Genomic DNA, 15,841 nt, shown 5'->3' on the forward strand with positions numbered 1-15,841 from the left:
GGGGTGGAAGCCAGAATACCTGTTGCTACCTCCGACACAGTTCTGTAACCGCAGATACTGCGTAAGAGCACCTTTCTTTGAGTTTTGTTCAGCTGACGGACGTTCTCCGGCACTACTTCTAATGTATCTGCCCACGAAGGTGCACCGTACAACAGCACGGAGTGTATAACTGATGCTAAGAGGCGTCATCTGCTCTCCCGCGGACCACCGACATTAGACATAATCCTACACAGCTGGGCACATATCCTCTCTGCCTTTCCCGCCGCATTTTTCAAGTGTGCCTTGAATAGGCATGACTTATCGACCGTCACACCAAGGTATTTTATTTCGTCTCTGATGGAGATTGGCACATTGTCGGTGATCAGGTTTGAGCGGTCGTACTTGTACTTTCGCGTAAATAGCATGGCTTATGTTTTGCCCTGGGAGAACACGAGGGTATCGTCGGCGAAACCAATGACCTCCACGCCTGACGCGAGAGCTGTTCTCAGCACGTTATCATATATTCATATGTTATGTTCCATAAAAGTGGCCCGATGACGGATCCCTGACAAACACCTCCACTGATAGGAACTTCCAACAACCCCGAAGGATCCTGTGGGGTCTCGATGAAGGCCTTGTGTCCGTAAAATTAGGACCTGCATGTACGCATAAGGTATCCTGGGACTTCCAACAATTTCAGCGCTCTCAGGATGTGTTTCCACTCAATCGAGTTGAAGGCGTTTTTGATGTCCAATGCTGCAGCAACTCCGAACCCTACGTTCATGGATCCTACAACTTTTTCTTGTAGCTCTCTAACAGCGTCGTCGGTGGAACGGCCCTTGCAAAAGCTGAACTGGTTAGTGGCCAGTCCGCCTCTGCTCGTAATGTGCGCACTTAGTCTTGTGACTAGTAGGAATTCGAAAATTTTTCCAATGTCGTTCAGGAGGTAGAGTGGGCGGTAAGACGACGGCTCACTCTCCGGTTTGTTGTTTTTGTGGAGCAGCACCACTCTTGCCTCCTTCCTTGCTGGAATAGCCTATACTATGGTAATCTATAATATTGATAATTCAATTGAAGTATTTACACCAAATACAATTCTAAAAACTTACTTCAGCTGAGTACTGCATAGTAGGTATTGTATACACAATACACCTCATCATCGAGTAAAACTACGAGTATTATATTGAGTAATTGTATAATGATTAATGGATGTATTAAATTTAAATTCAATGATCAATAAATTAACATATAGATACAAAAAACAAATCTGAATAAAGTCTATTAAGAGTTTTTACTTTAAACCTCAAACTAGATATATAAAATTATAAACTATGTAGGTGTGTAGGAGACATTGACCACATAAATTCTGTTATAAAGATTACATTTTAACACAGAACCAAAATATAGATAAACAAAACTATAACACAAAAAACATGTAAAATATAAAAACTATGTAGAATTGTAAAGGTATTCAGTGATTATTACAAATTTAAAATCAAGACATTTAAATTTCAATGTACACAGTAGCAATAGTAAAATTAAATTGTAAAATAACAGGAATCTTAAATTCCAAGTTGTTTCTCATTCAACGTTAGCCAGTCTTTATATTTTGATAACAGTATATCATCGGGTTGCACTTTTCTCCATTCATTAACACAAAAGAGTCTGTATGAATCATTACCATACTTGCCAATTCCATACAACTCTATCGGGTACTTCCAATTTTTGATTAAGAAATCCTCTGAAGATAAAATATTTGCGTTTAGTGAAGCTAACAAAAAAAATATATTTTTAATTTAAAACTATAATAACCTGTAAATCTTTTAATAGTTTTTACACGCGTATTTTCTAATCCCAAATTCTCTACTGAACAAAGTAAATCTTGAGGATCTGCTTTAGTCACATCTTCTGGTGTTGGCCATCTCTGTAGAAATGTGTGAATTTTCGGAATAGCAAGTTTTGCTGAAAATATTTTTTTTTTAAAGTTTTTATTTAAATAATATAAAGAAAAGTATTGTAAAAGAAAACTAATGTCAAGGGTTCAAGATTTTCATGACTATTGATTAATAAATACTTAACACTATCATGGAAAATACTAGGATATTAGTTTAAATTTTTAGTTTCGGGATAAAAACAGCAAGATAAAAATATAAAATTAAATAAAAATACTTGGAAATCTAGTTAACTATGCTGGATTTTGGATAGGTTTAAATTGGATCTTGAATAAAAACATAACTCAAAGAGTCATAAATAGTATACCTATATATTACAAATTTCTTTGTCTAATTTAAAATAATTAATTATTTACCAGTTACTTTGGTTAAAAATATAGTAGCAATCAACAGTTGCCATGGATTATGAAACAAGTCTTCCTGTATAAGAGCATAAGGAGATCTAGGAGGAATCCATTGACTTCCACATGTCGATTCAAAATAGTGACTGGTTTGGATAACATTTTGATTTTTTATAAGATTCTTGTAAACTAACCCGGGCCGCTTGCAATAACTTGTCTTGCGTCCACTTTTCTTTGAACATGGTGACAAACACTTTAACTTGGAAGATTTATCTGTACTGTTAAGTCTTTCATGATCTGTTTCCATATCTACAGATAAAAATGAAATTCTTATAATAGGTATTTAAATCAAGTGGATTGAAAAACTATTACCAACAATTAACCTACCTATAACTTATGAAAGCAAAAATGTATAGGCTAAAGAACTACCTAAAATATATTAGAATATAGTACTTACTGAGTAATCATAGTCAATTGAAAATTCGGCTCATGGGTGTTATAACCATGTAGCAGTTTTAGAAATCATCTATAAGAGAGTTTCAAGATAATAAGACCATATATCTAAAGAAAAGACAAAACTATAATAATTATAATAATATATAAAAATTATAATAAGTTGTTCCTATTTACATTGAGCACTTACAGAACAACTAATAATTAGGGATGAAACTATTTACAATATTATGTTTCACAACTCAAAATTAGTTCCAATACCACTAAATTAAGAACACTTTGTCCGGGAAGGTTCAAGGAACCAAGAACATAATATATGCACCAGCCAACAATATTATTATATTATTATTACATCTCAAAGTTTGAAAACTAAAAAAATATATATACCAATACCAGTAAGGCAATATTATATATTAACTATTAAGTATTTTAGCAATTTAGTTTACAATATTTTATAAGGTATATGCATTGATAGCGTAATCACTATAATCACAGTTATCACGCCAATATGAAAAAGTGGGAGATATGAGCACACCTGTAAAGTATCTATCTATAAAAGTTGAACATTTTATACATTTTAAAGTACAAAATAATAAAATTTGTACATTTTTAATTTAATCAATGTTGTCAACATTTGAACTTTAAATGCTTATAAAAAAATCGTGCCTATGAATTTTCAATATATTTCAACTACTAATATAACAATATAACAGGAGCCTTGTATTAAATTTTTAAGCTTTTTGACCCAACGAACAAAATGTTATTGATATTTATAGAAAAAAAAACTAAAAAAATTGAAAATTGAAAATTTCAGTAAACAGCTCAATACGAATCAAAATATTTTGAACATTTTATGAAGTAGAGAAAAAAATAAATAAGCAATACAATGGTGTACATTTTAATTATTTACGGTTATTGGTTTTTTAATTATAACAACAATAAAAGAAAATCGTTCCATGAGAAATGAAATGAATATCCAATGTTGTAAAAATTTGAAACTTAAACGCTCAAAAAAAATTTAACCTGACCTTCCGACGGACTTTTTTTGAGAAAGGTAGGCAAGATGATTAATCTTATTTTAAATTTTCAAATTTTAGATATAAAAAGAAAATTTTTTATGAATTTCTAACTCAAAATAATTTACAAATTTAAGTCATTTTTACGAATTTCGTCAAAATTCTAACTTCAGACGCTTATGAAAAATTATAGGATTTAAAGGCTCAACTTTTTTTTTAATTTCCACTAACAACAACTTACGAAGAACCTTGTATTACAATTTCAAGTTTTTTGACGGACCGAAATTTTTTTCATCGATATTAATTTTAAAAACTTATAATAAGAATAACCAAAAACTGCACATGCCTATAAATAGCTCAATATGAGTCAAAATATTTTGATAAATTGTGTGGCGTGTAGAAAATGCTTGTAAACACATTCAGAGAAAATTTCATGTATGTACACATCCTACAGTAATTTTTCTTAAAGTTACACCAAAAATCAAAATTAATTTTTTCAAAAACCGATTTTGCGTGAAAATTCCAGTTTTCTTGTTTTTTCCTAAGCTTTTGAAAACTAAGTACTGAGAATTTTAAATTGTTACCTCCTGGATGCAAAAACTAGATTCACTTTACCACTGGTAAAAATACTGAAGTTGAAAATCGCAGCATTATTTCGACTACTTATCGTGTACTGTGTACACAGTCACACAGGCACAAAAAAAATACATCTTTGTAAAATCAATAGGTACATTCATCGCTCCGCTCGGAATCTAAAATGAGCACCAAGTGGCTTAAGTATATATTATTAAAATTGTACGAGTACAAGATTTTTTAAATCAAATGAGGGGGGGGAGGACAATAGGACGAACAATTTAGAACAATATGAAAAGCGAAAAAATACTAGTGTCACGGGACCAAGCCGGCCGAAGGAACGATGGTTGATATGCGATGTTCTGCGTGTTGACGACTCTGACGATGGACGGCGAAGACCAATAGACATGGAGTGAGTGAAACGAGCTTTGGGGCCGCGGAATCGGCGGCGACTGAGGACAATCGACTCGGCCGATTTGGGATTACGGCAAGGTAAAAAGAAACTTTTTTTTTAATTTTCACCCTGGTCACCGGCGTTGTCCAATCGGCAGCGTCTTCGTCCAATGATCACCGCCACAGGGTCAAGGGCCATCGGAAACTGAAATGGTTGAGCGACTGAGGGTCGGGGCGTCACCGACGTCCGTGTTTCTAGCACATAAAACAGAGTAGAATAATATAACGTCTTTACTACTCACACCGTGCCAAAGTCTCAGCCGCTTCCGTCGTAACGAGTCGTCATCGTTGGTACCGTCGATGTAAATCGTTGCAATAAATTTTTCTCTGTCGTTGGTATTGAGTGAATAATGTAATTTCTGCACTTGAAATTGATTATGAACTAAATTCACTTACTTCCCGGCACGGTGACCGATAAATTTCAAAAATCGCCCAGACGATGGATACGATGTCGTTTCTTACTAGTCAGCGAGCACGTTCTTTTCGGGCTGCAGCTTTTAGTCAATAGCATTGTTTAGCTAGGAATTCAGGAGCGTTTATTTTTTCAAACAATTATATGATTATAATTATTATTTTTTTTTGGGGGGNAAGTGGCCGAGTCGACCAAAGCATCGGTTGCGACGCGCACCGTCCCCGGTTCAAATCTTGGTCACGAGCGGCATCTTATTACTAATCATCAGTGCACAATAACAATTTTCTGTTATTGCATGTGAAAGAACTTAGATCAATCTATAAAATTTATAAATAAATAATATTTAAATATTTAATACTCAAAATAAAAACAAATATACTATATCTGATACATGATTTGGTAATTAAAACAAATATTCTTTTAAGCGGTGGTAATAATAATGTACAAATATAATAAAAAAATAATCTATTCAACACAATATATAATATGGTTAACTTAAAATATGAAATAAATACATTCATCCAATGTTCAAACAAAAGAAATGAATAGAAGAATATCCTCAATGTCAGTTTAAATTTTCACAGGTTTGGCTACTGGTTACGTATTTTTGCCTCCATTTCCTATAACATTATAAAATTCAAGTTATCTAATAAAACCAACAAAAAAAAGAAGGTATTGAGATATCAAGTACAGACCAACAACATGACAAACTTCAACATTAGCACCAAACTCCATAAGCTTAAGTAACCAAGAATATTGCCTTTCTGATAATTTATCATTTGGCCCTTTTACTTCAACAAATATGCACTAATGACAAAATTAACTGTAAATGGTTAAGTTTATTAAAACCAACAGGGCTCAAATTCTATAGCATTTGTTATAATAAAATATGTTTAAATCAGAATAAGCTATAAATTGGTTTTATGTATTAAAGATTAAAAGTATATGTTTGTTACTTATGTTACATACTTTTTACATTTTTAATACTATTTCTCAAGTTTTGATATTAATAATATTGTTAGTTAATATTTAAAATCTGATTTATTTAATGTCTTCCATAACTCAAAATTTAATAAGGGATTTTACAAAGAAAAAAAAAGTGTTTTTTTGTTATTCAGATAATTTTGAATAGAATTACTTTGAAGACTACCTTAATTCAAGATCATAAAATCATAAAATCATTCATTCATTTTTTTATAACAATTTAAACTTAACCTTGAATAACAAACATGTTTAGTAGGTCCCGTTATCTTCTTGAAGAATAAAATGAATACTTATATTATACGGTCGAGTCGCTATAACTCATAGTTCAAAGTTTATTCTTGCGTCTTGAATTAGTTATAAGCACTAAGCGGGTCTCATAAGTTAATTCATTTGCATATCAAACTTTCTAATTCTTACTTATTGCTAGGTGAAATATAAATCTATTTAAATACGCCACAATAAAGTATAAGAAATTATATTTTGCAAATTTGGAGGTTTTTACTTATTCGGCATAATTTTGCAAAATATACAATATTTTATAGGCATATCATTGATATTTTTGATATTTTATAGCAGTTCAAATTATAAGCTATATTTGAAGTATATAACTAAAAAAAAAGCTAAAATTGAATTTATTCGAGTTTTTATTCAAATTGAGATTTGATTTATCAAGACACGACTGTATTTTTAAGCGTAATAACTAATAAGTAATAATTAATAATAATAAATTTATAAAAAAAAATGATATAAGCTATTAATGGCTTATAATAAGCATGTAGCAAATATTTCAAGAATTGTTGTGTTATAACTTATATAAAGTAACTTTTAATGCTATAAAAACTGAGACCTGCTTCTTAATAATTGTCATTTGTATTTAATAACATTTTACCTTATGCCTAGAAACATCCCAAACAACAAGGTCTGGCATACCGTGCAAATAAATTCTGCCATCTTTCAATATTTGATCACCAATTGCAAGGAACACTTCTATTCCAACACACTCTAGCAATGTCTACAATCCATAATGTTAAATAAGACTCACAAAAAATTGAATTTTAGGTTGAATACACTTAAACACATTATAAAAGTGCAAGCTTACATGGCACAAATCTAAGTTATCAACATTCATATATTTCCAATTTACTACAGATTGAGTATCATAGTATTCATCGCAGCACTTTTTCAACATATCACATATTTGATCAACATTCATTTGTTTCAGTTCTGCCATTCTATCCTAAAATCATTTTTTTTTCACTTTTATAAATAGTTTTTTTTTAATGTATCAAATCCAAATAACTGCTTTTAATTTACTTTAATTTTTTGTTCCCTTATTTCATAGAAATGACGAGTTCTCCAATCCAATGGGCAATCTTGATAAGGGCTGATAAAAAGAACATGGGGTGTATAACTACCGTATATTATTTCCCAAAAACATAATAAGAACATTGACTTTATAAGCTGACCCTCATCGTGCAATCCTATAAATATAAATATGTTATGTGATAAATGTTACATTCAATATAACATATGGAACATAAATATTAAATATATAATTACTGTAAATAATTGAATAATTACCATTTATAAATCCTTGACTTTTATAGTGTGATAAGGCTAGTTCTTCAACAGACATGTAATGTAAGTCACCATTCTCAGTCTTCTTCGAATAAACTTGCTTACGGCCAGATGAACCTCTAAGCCAAAATATTATAATTAATTAATAAAGTGGGCTAATTAAAAAGATTATTACCTAGGACCCCGAGTAGGCTTTTATTGATATTATTATGTTTAAGTTATGACCTTTTTGAAACTGTACATTTTAAAATGATTATAACTTACTTAAAAATATAAATATAAATAAGAGCCTACTTGAGGCCCTAGATATTAATCTAGCCTTTAAATTTTATAGTAGATCAATTCAATCTAATGTCAAAACTAACAGCACACCATTGATAAAGGTCAACAAAAATTTGCTAGGTCGTAAGTGTGAGTCAAGGCAACACATACAAGTATCACGTTCTCTTAAAAAGATTTTTCCAATTAAATTAATTCATATATTTGCATTACAGTTATAAAAAAAATCATAGATGTAAGGTGCAGTACTTAAATCATTGTCTATCCACAACCATTAATTGCAAATAGCTACATTATAATCTAATTATTAGCATAAAATCCATTTCCTACATTATTTATTTACAAAAATACCATGTTTAATTATCAATAAACATTTTTAAATGTATATTTTCAATTTGAAATGATATAGAGTTAGCGAATATAAAAATAAAAGTGTATAAAAGTTCAGTTTTTGATTAATGGTATCAAAATATTCATAGTTAAAATACAAAACTAGTTAGTTAACTTGCTCAAATATTATTTTTAAATAATGCAAATAATAATATGATGTATATGATATAACAGTATGATGTTTATGTTGTACGAATTATACATTTCCATATTTGTCTTATAACTCTTACTGAGATAAAATTAGTAGTTATTTTTAAAATAAGTAATAAATGTTTACTAACTTCTCCTTAACAGAAATTATTTGTCCACTTATTGTTGTGGTAGGTGGTTGTTTTCCTGCCTCTGAAGTAACACTCAACAATTCATTTTTTAATTCACTATTCAACTTCCTGATTTTTCGATTTGCATACATCAATGCTCTCTTTGACAACATTTGACGACCCAATTCAGTCATACTATCATCCTTGAGGCCATCAAGTATAACTTTTGCAGCCTATATTTTAAATTTAAAAATACAGATTTTTAGACTGAGCAAAAAGTGATAAACATAATGGTTTTATAAATTTTTTTTTCTTTGAATACAATTTAGTATAGAAAGAAATTAAGTATCCCAGAAACTTCAAGTATCAATACATACAAATTTGAATTTAAGTAAATGTAGTGCACACAAAAATAAATATTATATACATTTCACAAGAATTATTCTGCCACAATGATTTTTTCTGATACTGATCTACTATAAGCTTACAAAAAATAAACGACATAGTTAACTTTATAATATTGTATTGTAATATATTATGAATGAATTTGTATATAAAATTAAAAATTAAGTTTAAGAACAATTTTTTATACTTGGTAATATTATGAAAAAAAAAATGTTTTTATAATTATAATTAAAAGTTGTTCAAACAACTTATCCTTAGAAATTCGGCCAAAAAGTATAAGTGATATCTCTTAATCTCTTATTTGAATGATCCTACTACAACACAAGATAATTTTTAGTATTTAATAGCAGGGATATAATTATTTTGTAAATTTATATAGAACAGTATTGTTTTTGAAATACCATAATTTATCATAGTTAAACTCCATAACCCTACATTGAGATAATTAAGCAAAAGATCAAAATTAATACTCAAAAGAGAGCTCTTAAAAAGTATTTTTATATTCTGAGTAGCATTTATAGTTTCAATAACATTAATATACTTACAAGATCTAATTGTTTATATTGTGATTCAAAAACTTTGGCTAATTCAATATGTAAATCAGCTCGCTTAGATATTGAAAATTCTTTATGTTTTAACAAAAATTCCAACACTTCTTTGGTCAAGTCTACATTACTGGTACATTTTTTTAATATTGTTATATTTTTGAACAATGTATGGGCATATACAGAAATTGCTGAGTATTTTCGCAAATAGGTAGGTATTTTTAATAGTGATTCTCTGAATATAGGAAAACAAAAACAAAAATGAATATAAAATATACACATTTTAGAATTTTAGAATCATTTAGTCATGTTTTTATAAATTTAAAAATATACTCACACAATAGATTTATCACACACAGCAGATTTGAAATTTTCAAACATAATACACAAAACTAAAATAGCATTTTCATGATCTTTTTGCTCTAAAAGTAACTGAACTTCATGACGAAGATTTAAAGCAATTTTGTACCTAAAATCAATAATCTTATGTTAAATCTATAGCATTAATAAAACAAATAAATAGTGAATTATTAAATTAGTGGATACTCTATCAATATGTTTAAATACATTTTTTACACTATGTAATCTTTAAAATTACATTATTGTGAATATTGTGATGTTTTTGTAAAATAAAGAATACTAAAAAAATAAAATATTTACTTGATGTATTCATCATAGATTAAAAATCCAAATTTAAATCTAATATCAAGAAATAAATGTATTGATATTTCAATACTACTGTATTGTTCTTATAAGAATATGTAAGACAGGCGAAAGATATTCTATATATTTTAGATATTTGATGTTTGAAATCAGATATTATTAGATCAAGTTCATTGTGCTACTAAAGTTTTACAAATGAAAACATAGACTTCAGAGTTTAGATAAAGCTGCAAATCTAGTTCAGGCATAAAATAATTCACTGCAACAACTTGGTAGTACAGAATTCAAAGAAAAATGTTTAGGCGTTTCTACATTAGTCACTTCTCTGGTATTGACAAACATAAACAAAAATTAAAAAAATTAATAAGATAGGAATTGGACAAAGGAGAAGACGATGAAATATTTCAGAAATCTATAATCCCAACACCTGATGTAACTACCCATAATTGTAGGCTTGTAAAGATTAATAATATAAAATGAAATATGAAATTTACAATTAGCACCCTTCAGTGGGTAGAGCCAAAAGTACATATTTGATATTATAGATTAATTCATCTCTCCCCCTTCTAGATTTGTAGATTTGTACTAACAGGGAGAGTAGTAATGATTCAATTTTTTATGTTGCACCTAGATACCTATTAACAAGTAATAATTAATGATAAGCAACCAAACAAATAAAAACAATTAATGATTGTTTGTTAATAAATAATAGTGATCTCAATAGTATTATTATTATTATTATTATTATTATTATCATTACAAGTGAACAAATAGTTTTAAAAAGTATTTCAAGTAGACAACTACAATTTTGAAATACGCATTTAAAAGACAATAATAATAGGTAATATTAATCACCTAAAAACATAAATGGTCCACAAATATGTTTAGCTCTCTACATTTGAATTAATTTGTTTGACATGTTGGTTAGTACATACATTTTTTTAGTATCTTCAATTGGTAAGCATTTCTACTCTATGAAAAATTATTTGTTATACAATACTTTCACAAAAGTGAAACAATTTTATTTGGTAACCACTTACATTTCAAAGCTATCTTTTGAACTGAAATTAATTGAAACTCGTTTTGCTTCAAAAGTGGGAAATTTTAGTAAATTTTTTTCAACCATAGAAAATCTATTAAAACAATCACGAAATCTGTCCTTTTCATCTCCAATGAAATAAGGGTACGATTCATAAATTAAGCAGCTCATTATATCATCCCTTGATGTATCTGATAGTTTCACGCAGTAGCCAATTATTTTTTTGACTCTACATTAAAAAAATAACAGTCAAAATATATTTATAGTTTAGAAAATCATGCAAAATAATACAATAACTTTAAACTAACCGTTCTTTTAAATTACTCGCGGAATTCCCACAAAATGTTCTTTGATTCTTTACAAGATTAATGAATGATTTTATCATTTCAGGTTTAGTCTGACTCTTGCTGGAACTTAATTTAATTTTGAATGTTTTTTGTAATTCTTTAAGTTCTTGAGATTTTAGAATATTTAATAGGCAGTCGAGCTCACAAAAAATAACATCTGAAAACCAAAAAGTATAGTGACTCATAAATTAATTAAATAAAAAATAATGTGTGTACTGCATACCTGTATTTATTAATTGTTTGGTTGCTAATGATTCTAAAACACCATCAAAATCATTACATAAATTTAACTCTCTATACTTTTGAAGTCCATCGGCTCCACTTAAACGAATCCACCCATGTTTTCTAGATATCAATCTCCCATAAATCTTAAGTTCATCATGAGTTGCACCTTCAATTTTTTTCATTATGTCTTCTTTCCCGAAACAAAATATTTCAGCTTTGAGAACAATGAACTTAATAAATCTGCTGTAGGTATCGCCACCAGAAATATCAACTTTATTTTCTAAGTATTCCATAATTCTTGGACTTGTCAAAGGAGTATTATTTATACTTCCATTTTTACTTGGAGTAACTTGTCCTGCAATATTTAATTCTTTTACTGTTGTTTTATTTGAATATGGACCTTTAACAGCTTTTCTTTTAGGACTTGTTTTTTTCTCGTTAGGAAGGCTTGAGCTAACACCATTTAATTTTGACGGATGACCTTCAATGTTATTAATATTATCATTATTGTTTAAGGTAACTTGTCCCTCAATAACATTTTTCTTTAGTTTGTCATTTTTATGATTTAAACTTTGTTCAGATGTATTTTTTTTTGATGGTTGAATTTGGCCAGGTATTTTATTTTTATAACTTTCTGTATTGTTAATACCAAATTCAGATTTAATACAGTTTTCAACTGTAGGATTCATATTCTCTTCATTGGATTTGTGTTTAGCTTTCAAACAATTATTACCAAAGCCATTTATAATTGAATCTGTTCTGTTTTGTGTAGGTTGGAAATAAGAAGTTATTTTCTTACAATTTGCACTTGCATTTAACATTTTTGATTTTTTGGATGGTGTAGAGTTATTTGAACCACTTCTTTTATTTGAAGAAGATTTGATATTTTTATCTTGTTCAGAAATATTAAATCTTTTAGGATGAACCCTAATACTTGGAGATAATAAAATGTTATTTTTTTCAAGATTTGATTGATCTATTTTAACAGGTGTTGTCTGTTCAGATTGAATAAGTTCATTTTCACCAATTAAAAATGACTGCTGACTAAATGATACAAAATCTAGTTTCCTTCTAGTAGGTGAGCGGCTATTGGATTCATCAAACGCCAAAATCCGGGAGACAGAATTATGTTCTTCACTACTTATCTTCTTAATTCTACTTCTTTTTGGCGTAAATGGTGAAGATGAACCACTGGATGGTAAAATTTGAGACACGGGCCACTTAGATGGAGTTTTAAATGGAGAATCCATACTAGGTATCAAAAAGGTAATTAATTTGCGAGCCGGAAATTGTAATAAAATAAAAACAGAAACAATCAAATAAAATAACACTGGCGTTAATAATAAGTAAGACTTTGGTAGATAAAAAAAATAAAACAATATAATAAACTAATAACTATAGGAATATAAGATATTATAACAAAAACATTATTAAACTATAAGGTACACAAATATCAACAGAACAGCATTCCAGCCTTAAATCATAGAGCTCTGGAACACTATATGAATATAGCTATGATTCCAGCTAAGTGAAAACCGTAAATATTATTGTATAATGTTAAAAATTTAAAATAATATGTATCATTAAACTTAAGACATATTTTATCATTGACACTTGTGAAAACTAGATAAGTAGAAACAGATAAACAATAACAAACAACATCTCCATATCACAGTAGCAAAATTGGCGGGATATATATCTGTGCTCTTTGGATTTATATCATTAAAATGATCTTAGGTTTATAGCAAGGTGGTTTATAACTTGGACCTATTTGGCTACCTATATCTTTAGGTCTGTGGTTTTGGCCTATAGGTGCTGGAGGTATCGAATGTCTCATTGGAACAAGTGTTTTTTTTGCACCCGTGGATCTGTGAGTCGTGACTAGGATGCACGGATATATATTTTGAATAAACACATATTTCACATGAATTTGCAAAATACTTGAATTCCGTGATTCGTCTTATTTTTAAATTTTGTAGCGGTTTTAACAATGACTATAATTAGATTAGATAGATATCACGTATTATACAAGGCCATAACTGGGGGGAGGGTCCAGGGGACCCCCCCCCCGACATTTTTAAAAGTAGAAACATTTTAGCGGTGAATACTGTTTAACTATACTAAAACTATACCTAGAAAAAATGTTAGACCCCCCCCCCCCCGAAATTTTTTTCCAGTTACGGCCTTAAGTCGATACCTTGTACATAATACATAATAATATACTAATTTATTTATAAACGTACCAAAATCCTACATTTCATAAGTTATCAGTTATCACTCATTGCACCTCATAACGTTTATGTATGTGCACAAAATTTCCTATTTCTATTTCTTATTCAGTATTATCCTACTCAATAATAATCATAAATCGCCACATCGGAGTCTCGTATATTAACATCATTGACAATTGACAAATGAGATAGTTAAAATATAACTTATTGTAACAGGCAATAAAAATCAAGTTGGATTTGGCAATATGCAAAAAAGAAAGGGAATATTGCATACTGTCTTTTGTGTGATGAAAATGAAAATAACGAGTTTGTTAGCAATGGGAGGTACCACTGGATCCATTGGGCGACATCTAATGGCGATTCATTCCATGAGTAACGGAGTAAGAGAAAAAAAGAGGTAAATTTATATTATTATTATGCCTAGCCAAATATTACTATGATTTTCTGATTTCTGATTTACAATACTAACAATTTAAAAACTTAAAAATTCATGTGTAAAATAACAATTTCTTATTATCTAATGGTTTTAAGTATAAAATAATTAAATAAAATATCCTAGACTGACAAAATATCGTCATCTCCGTTCAGAATCGTTTTTCGTATATTAGCACCTATCATTGCATTCAAATTTAACACATCCATTAAGTGACCTACTCTGTAACCGAGGTCCTTCACTCCTATTATAACCAGAGCGAGTTCCCGATTTTTTTTTAGTGGCTTTAACTTTTAAGAACAACTAATAGAAACCTTGTATTAAACTTGGTACCTATTTAACAGACACACATCTGCAGACTCAGAAAATGAGATGCTTGAGACTAGAAATGACCTAGAATCTATAGCAGAAAATTTGAATAGCCCAACCAAGAAGTAGTTCTTCAAATATCAATTCTGATTCAACGTTAAATATCAATTTTATTTCAAATTTTCGAATTAGGCGAAAGCTCCAAAAACTTAATAAACAAAATACCACGTCAGATAAATTGCTTAGCTCTGAAAGAACTAAGGAAATTCATAAAGCACTTTCAAAAATGATAGCTATAAACCAGATGTCTCTTTAATTTTACTCAAGTCCGGGTTTTAAATACTTCATGTACGTTGTTGATCCTAATTATAAACTATGTTTTGCAGAAAGTGTAAAAAATCGTTTAAAATTATTAACAAATGACATATTGTTGGTCAACAATTAATTAAGAATGAATTAAATGAAGTAACAAGCGTGTCATGTACAAAAGATTGCTGGACCTCCATATCTCAAGAGTCATTCATAACAATTATCTGCCACACTACCGATCAACATTGGAAACCGAAATCATTTACATTGACAACTCACGAAGTTCATGAGCGACACACAGCCGTGAATTTAGTACATCATATCTTAAAGAAATCACTTATAATAGTATGGGAAATCGAAAAACAATTAGTTTAATTGAAACAGATAATGCAGCAAATGTCATAAACGCTGTGTACAGTTAGAATTAAATGATAATATGGAAAAATCTGAATTAACGTGTGCAGTACGCCGATATTAATAAATTATTATTGTAGTTATTATTAATACTACACTTAGGTATTATTATAATTATTTCTTACCCTTGAGTTTACTTACAGACCACGGACTAAGGTAGTATCTTAATTCTTAATATATCTTAGATATTTTTACCTATTACTATTACCCTCGGACTAAGGAATTTTTATTGACCAAAAAAAGGTTTATAA

The 15,841-nt window shown here is 29.3% G+C and overlaps 2 protein-coding genes across 2 annotated transcripts; both read right to left on the reverse strand.

Annotated features, from left to right (window-relative positions):
- Nucleotides 1–28: 28 nt before the first annotated feature.
- Nucleotides 29–3,157, reverse strand: LOC111029613 (methyl-CpG-binding domain protein 4-like). The gene is made up of 6 exons (XM_022308679.1): nt 2,916–3,157; nt 2,730–2,833; nt 2,288–2,581; nt 1,792–1,941; nt 1,089–1,720; nt 29–1,030 (listed from the first exon to the last, which is right to left on the reverse strand). The coding sequence occupies exons 3-5, from the start codon at nt 2,577–2,579 to the stop codon at nt 1,542–1,544; spliced, it is 621 nt and encodes a 206-aa protein (XP_022164371.1). The 5' UTR covers nt 2,580–2,581; nt 2,730–2,833; nt 2,916–3,157; the 3' UTR covers nt 29–1,030; nt 1,089–1,541.
- Nucleotides 3,158–5,608: 2,451 nt separating this feature from the next.
- On the reverse strand, nt 5,609–13,508 carry LOC111029592 (fanconi-associated nuclease 1-like). The gene is made up of 12 exons (XM_022308649.1): nt 11,893–13,508; nt 11,631–11,826; nt 11,324–11,551; nt 9,958–10,089; nt 9,621–9,855; nt 8,692–8,903; nt 7,745–7,860; nt 7,478–7,644; nt 7,263–7,400; nt 7,053–7,175; nt 5,875–5,986; nt 5,609–5,799 (listed from the first exon to the last, which is right to left on the reverse strand). The coding sequence occupies exons 1-12, from the start codon at nt 13,142–13,144 to the stop codon at nt 5,777–5,779; spliced, it is 2,934 nt and encodes a 977-aa protein (XP_022164341.1). The 5' UTR covers nt 13,145–13,508; the 3' UTR covers nt 5,609–5,776.
- Between the last annotated feature and the right edge of the window lie 2,333 nt (nt 13,509–15,841).

This window comes from Myzus persicae, unplaced genomic scaffold (genome assembly GCF_001856785.1).
Source record: "Myzus persicae strain clone G006 unplaced genomic scaffold, MPER_G0061.0, whole genome shotgun sequence".
Taxonomy (NCBI): domain Eukaryota; kingdom Metazoa; phylum Arthropoda; class Insecta; order Hemiptera; family Aphididae; genus Myzus; species Myzus persicae.

What these genes read in the sequence shown, in the direction of transcription:
- LOC111029592 (XM_022308649.1), bottom strand. Translation starts at nt 13,144, where the DNA reads ATGGATTCTCCATTTAAAACTCCATCTAAGTGGCCCGTGTCTCAAATT. An exon ending in GTGTGTGATAAATCTATTGT is followed by an intron (nt 9,856 to 9,957) that starts GTGAGTATATTT and finishes TCCTATATTCAG; the next exon opens with AGAATCACTATTAAAAATAC. An exon ending in ATAACTTAGATTTGTGCCAT is followed by an intron (nt 7,176 to 7,262) that starts GTAAGCTTGCAC and finishes TATGGATTGTAG; the next exon opens with ACATTGCTAGAGTGTGTTGG.
- LOC111029613 (XM_022308679.1), bottom strand. Translation starts at nt 2,579, where the DNA reads ATGGAAACAGATCATGAAAGACTTAACAGTACAGATAAATCTTCCAAG. An exon ending in ATTTTTAACCAAAGTAACTG is followed by an intron (nt 1,942 to 2,287) that starts GTAAATAATTAA and finishes AAATATTTTCAG; the next exon opens with CAAAACTTGCTATTCCGAAA. An exon ending in AACTATTAAAAGATTTACAG is followed by an intron (nt 1,721 to 1,791) that starts GTTATTATAGTT and finishes TTTTATCTTCAG; the next exon opens with AGGATTTCTTAATCAAAAAT.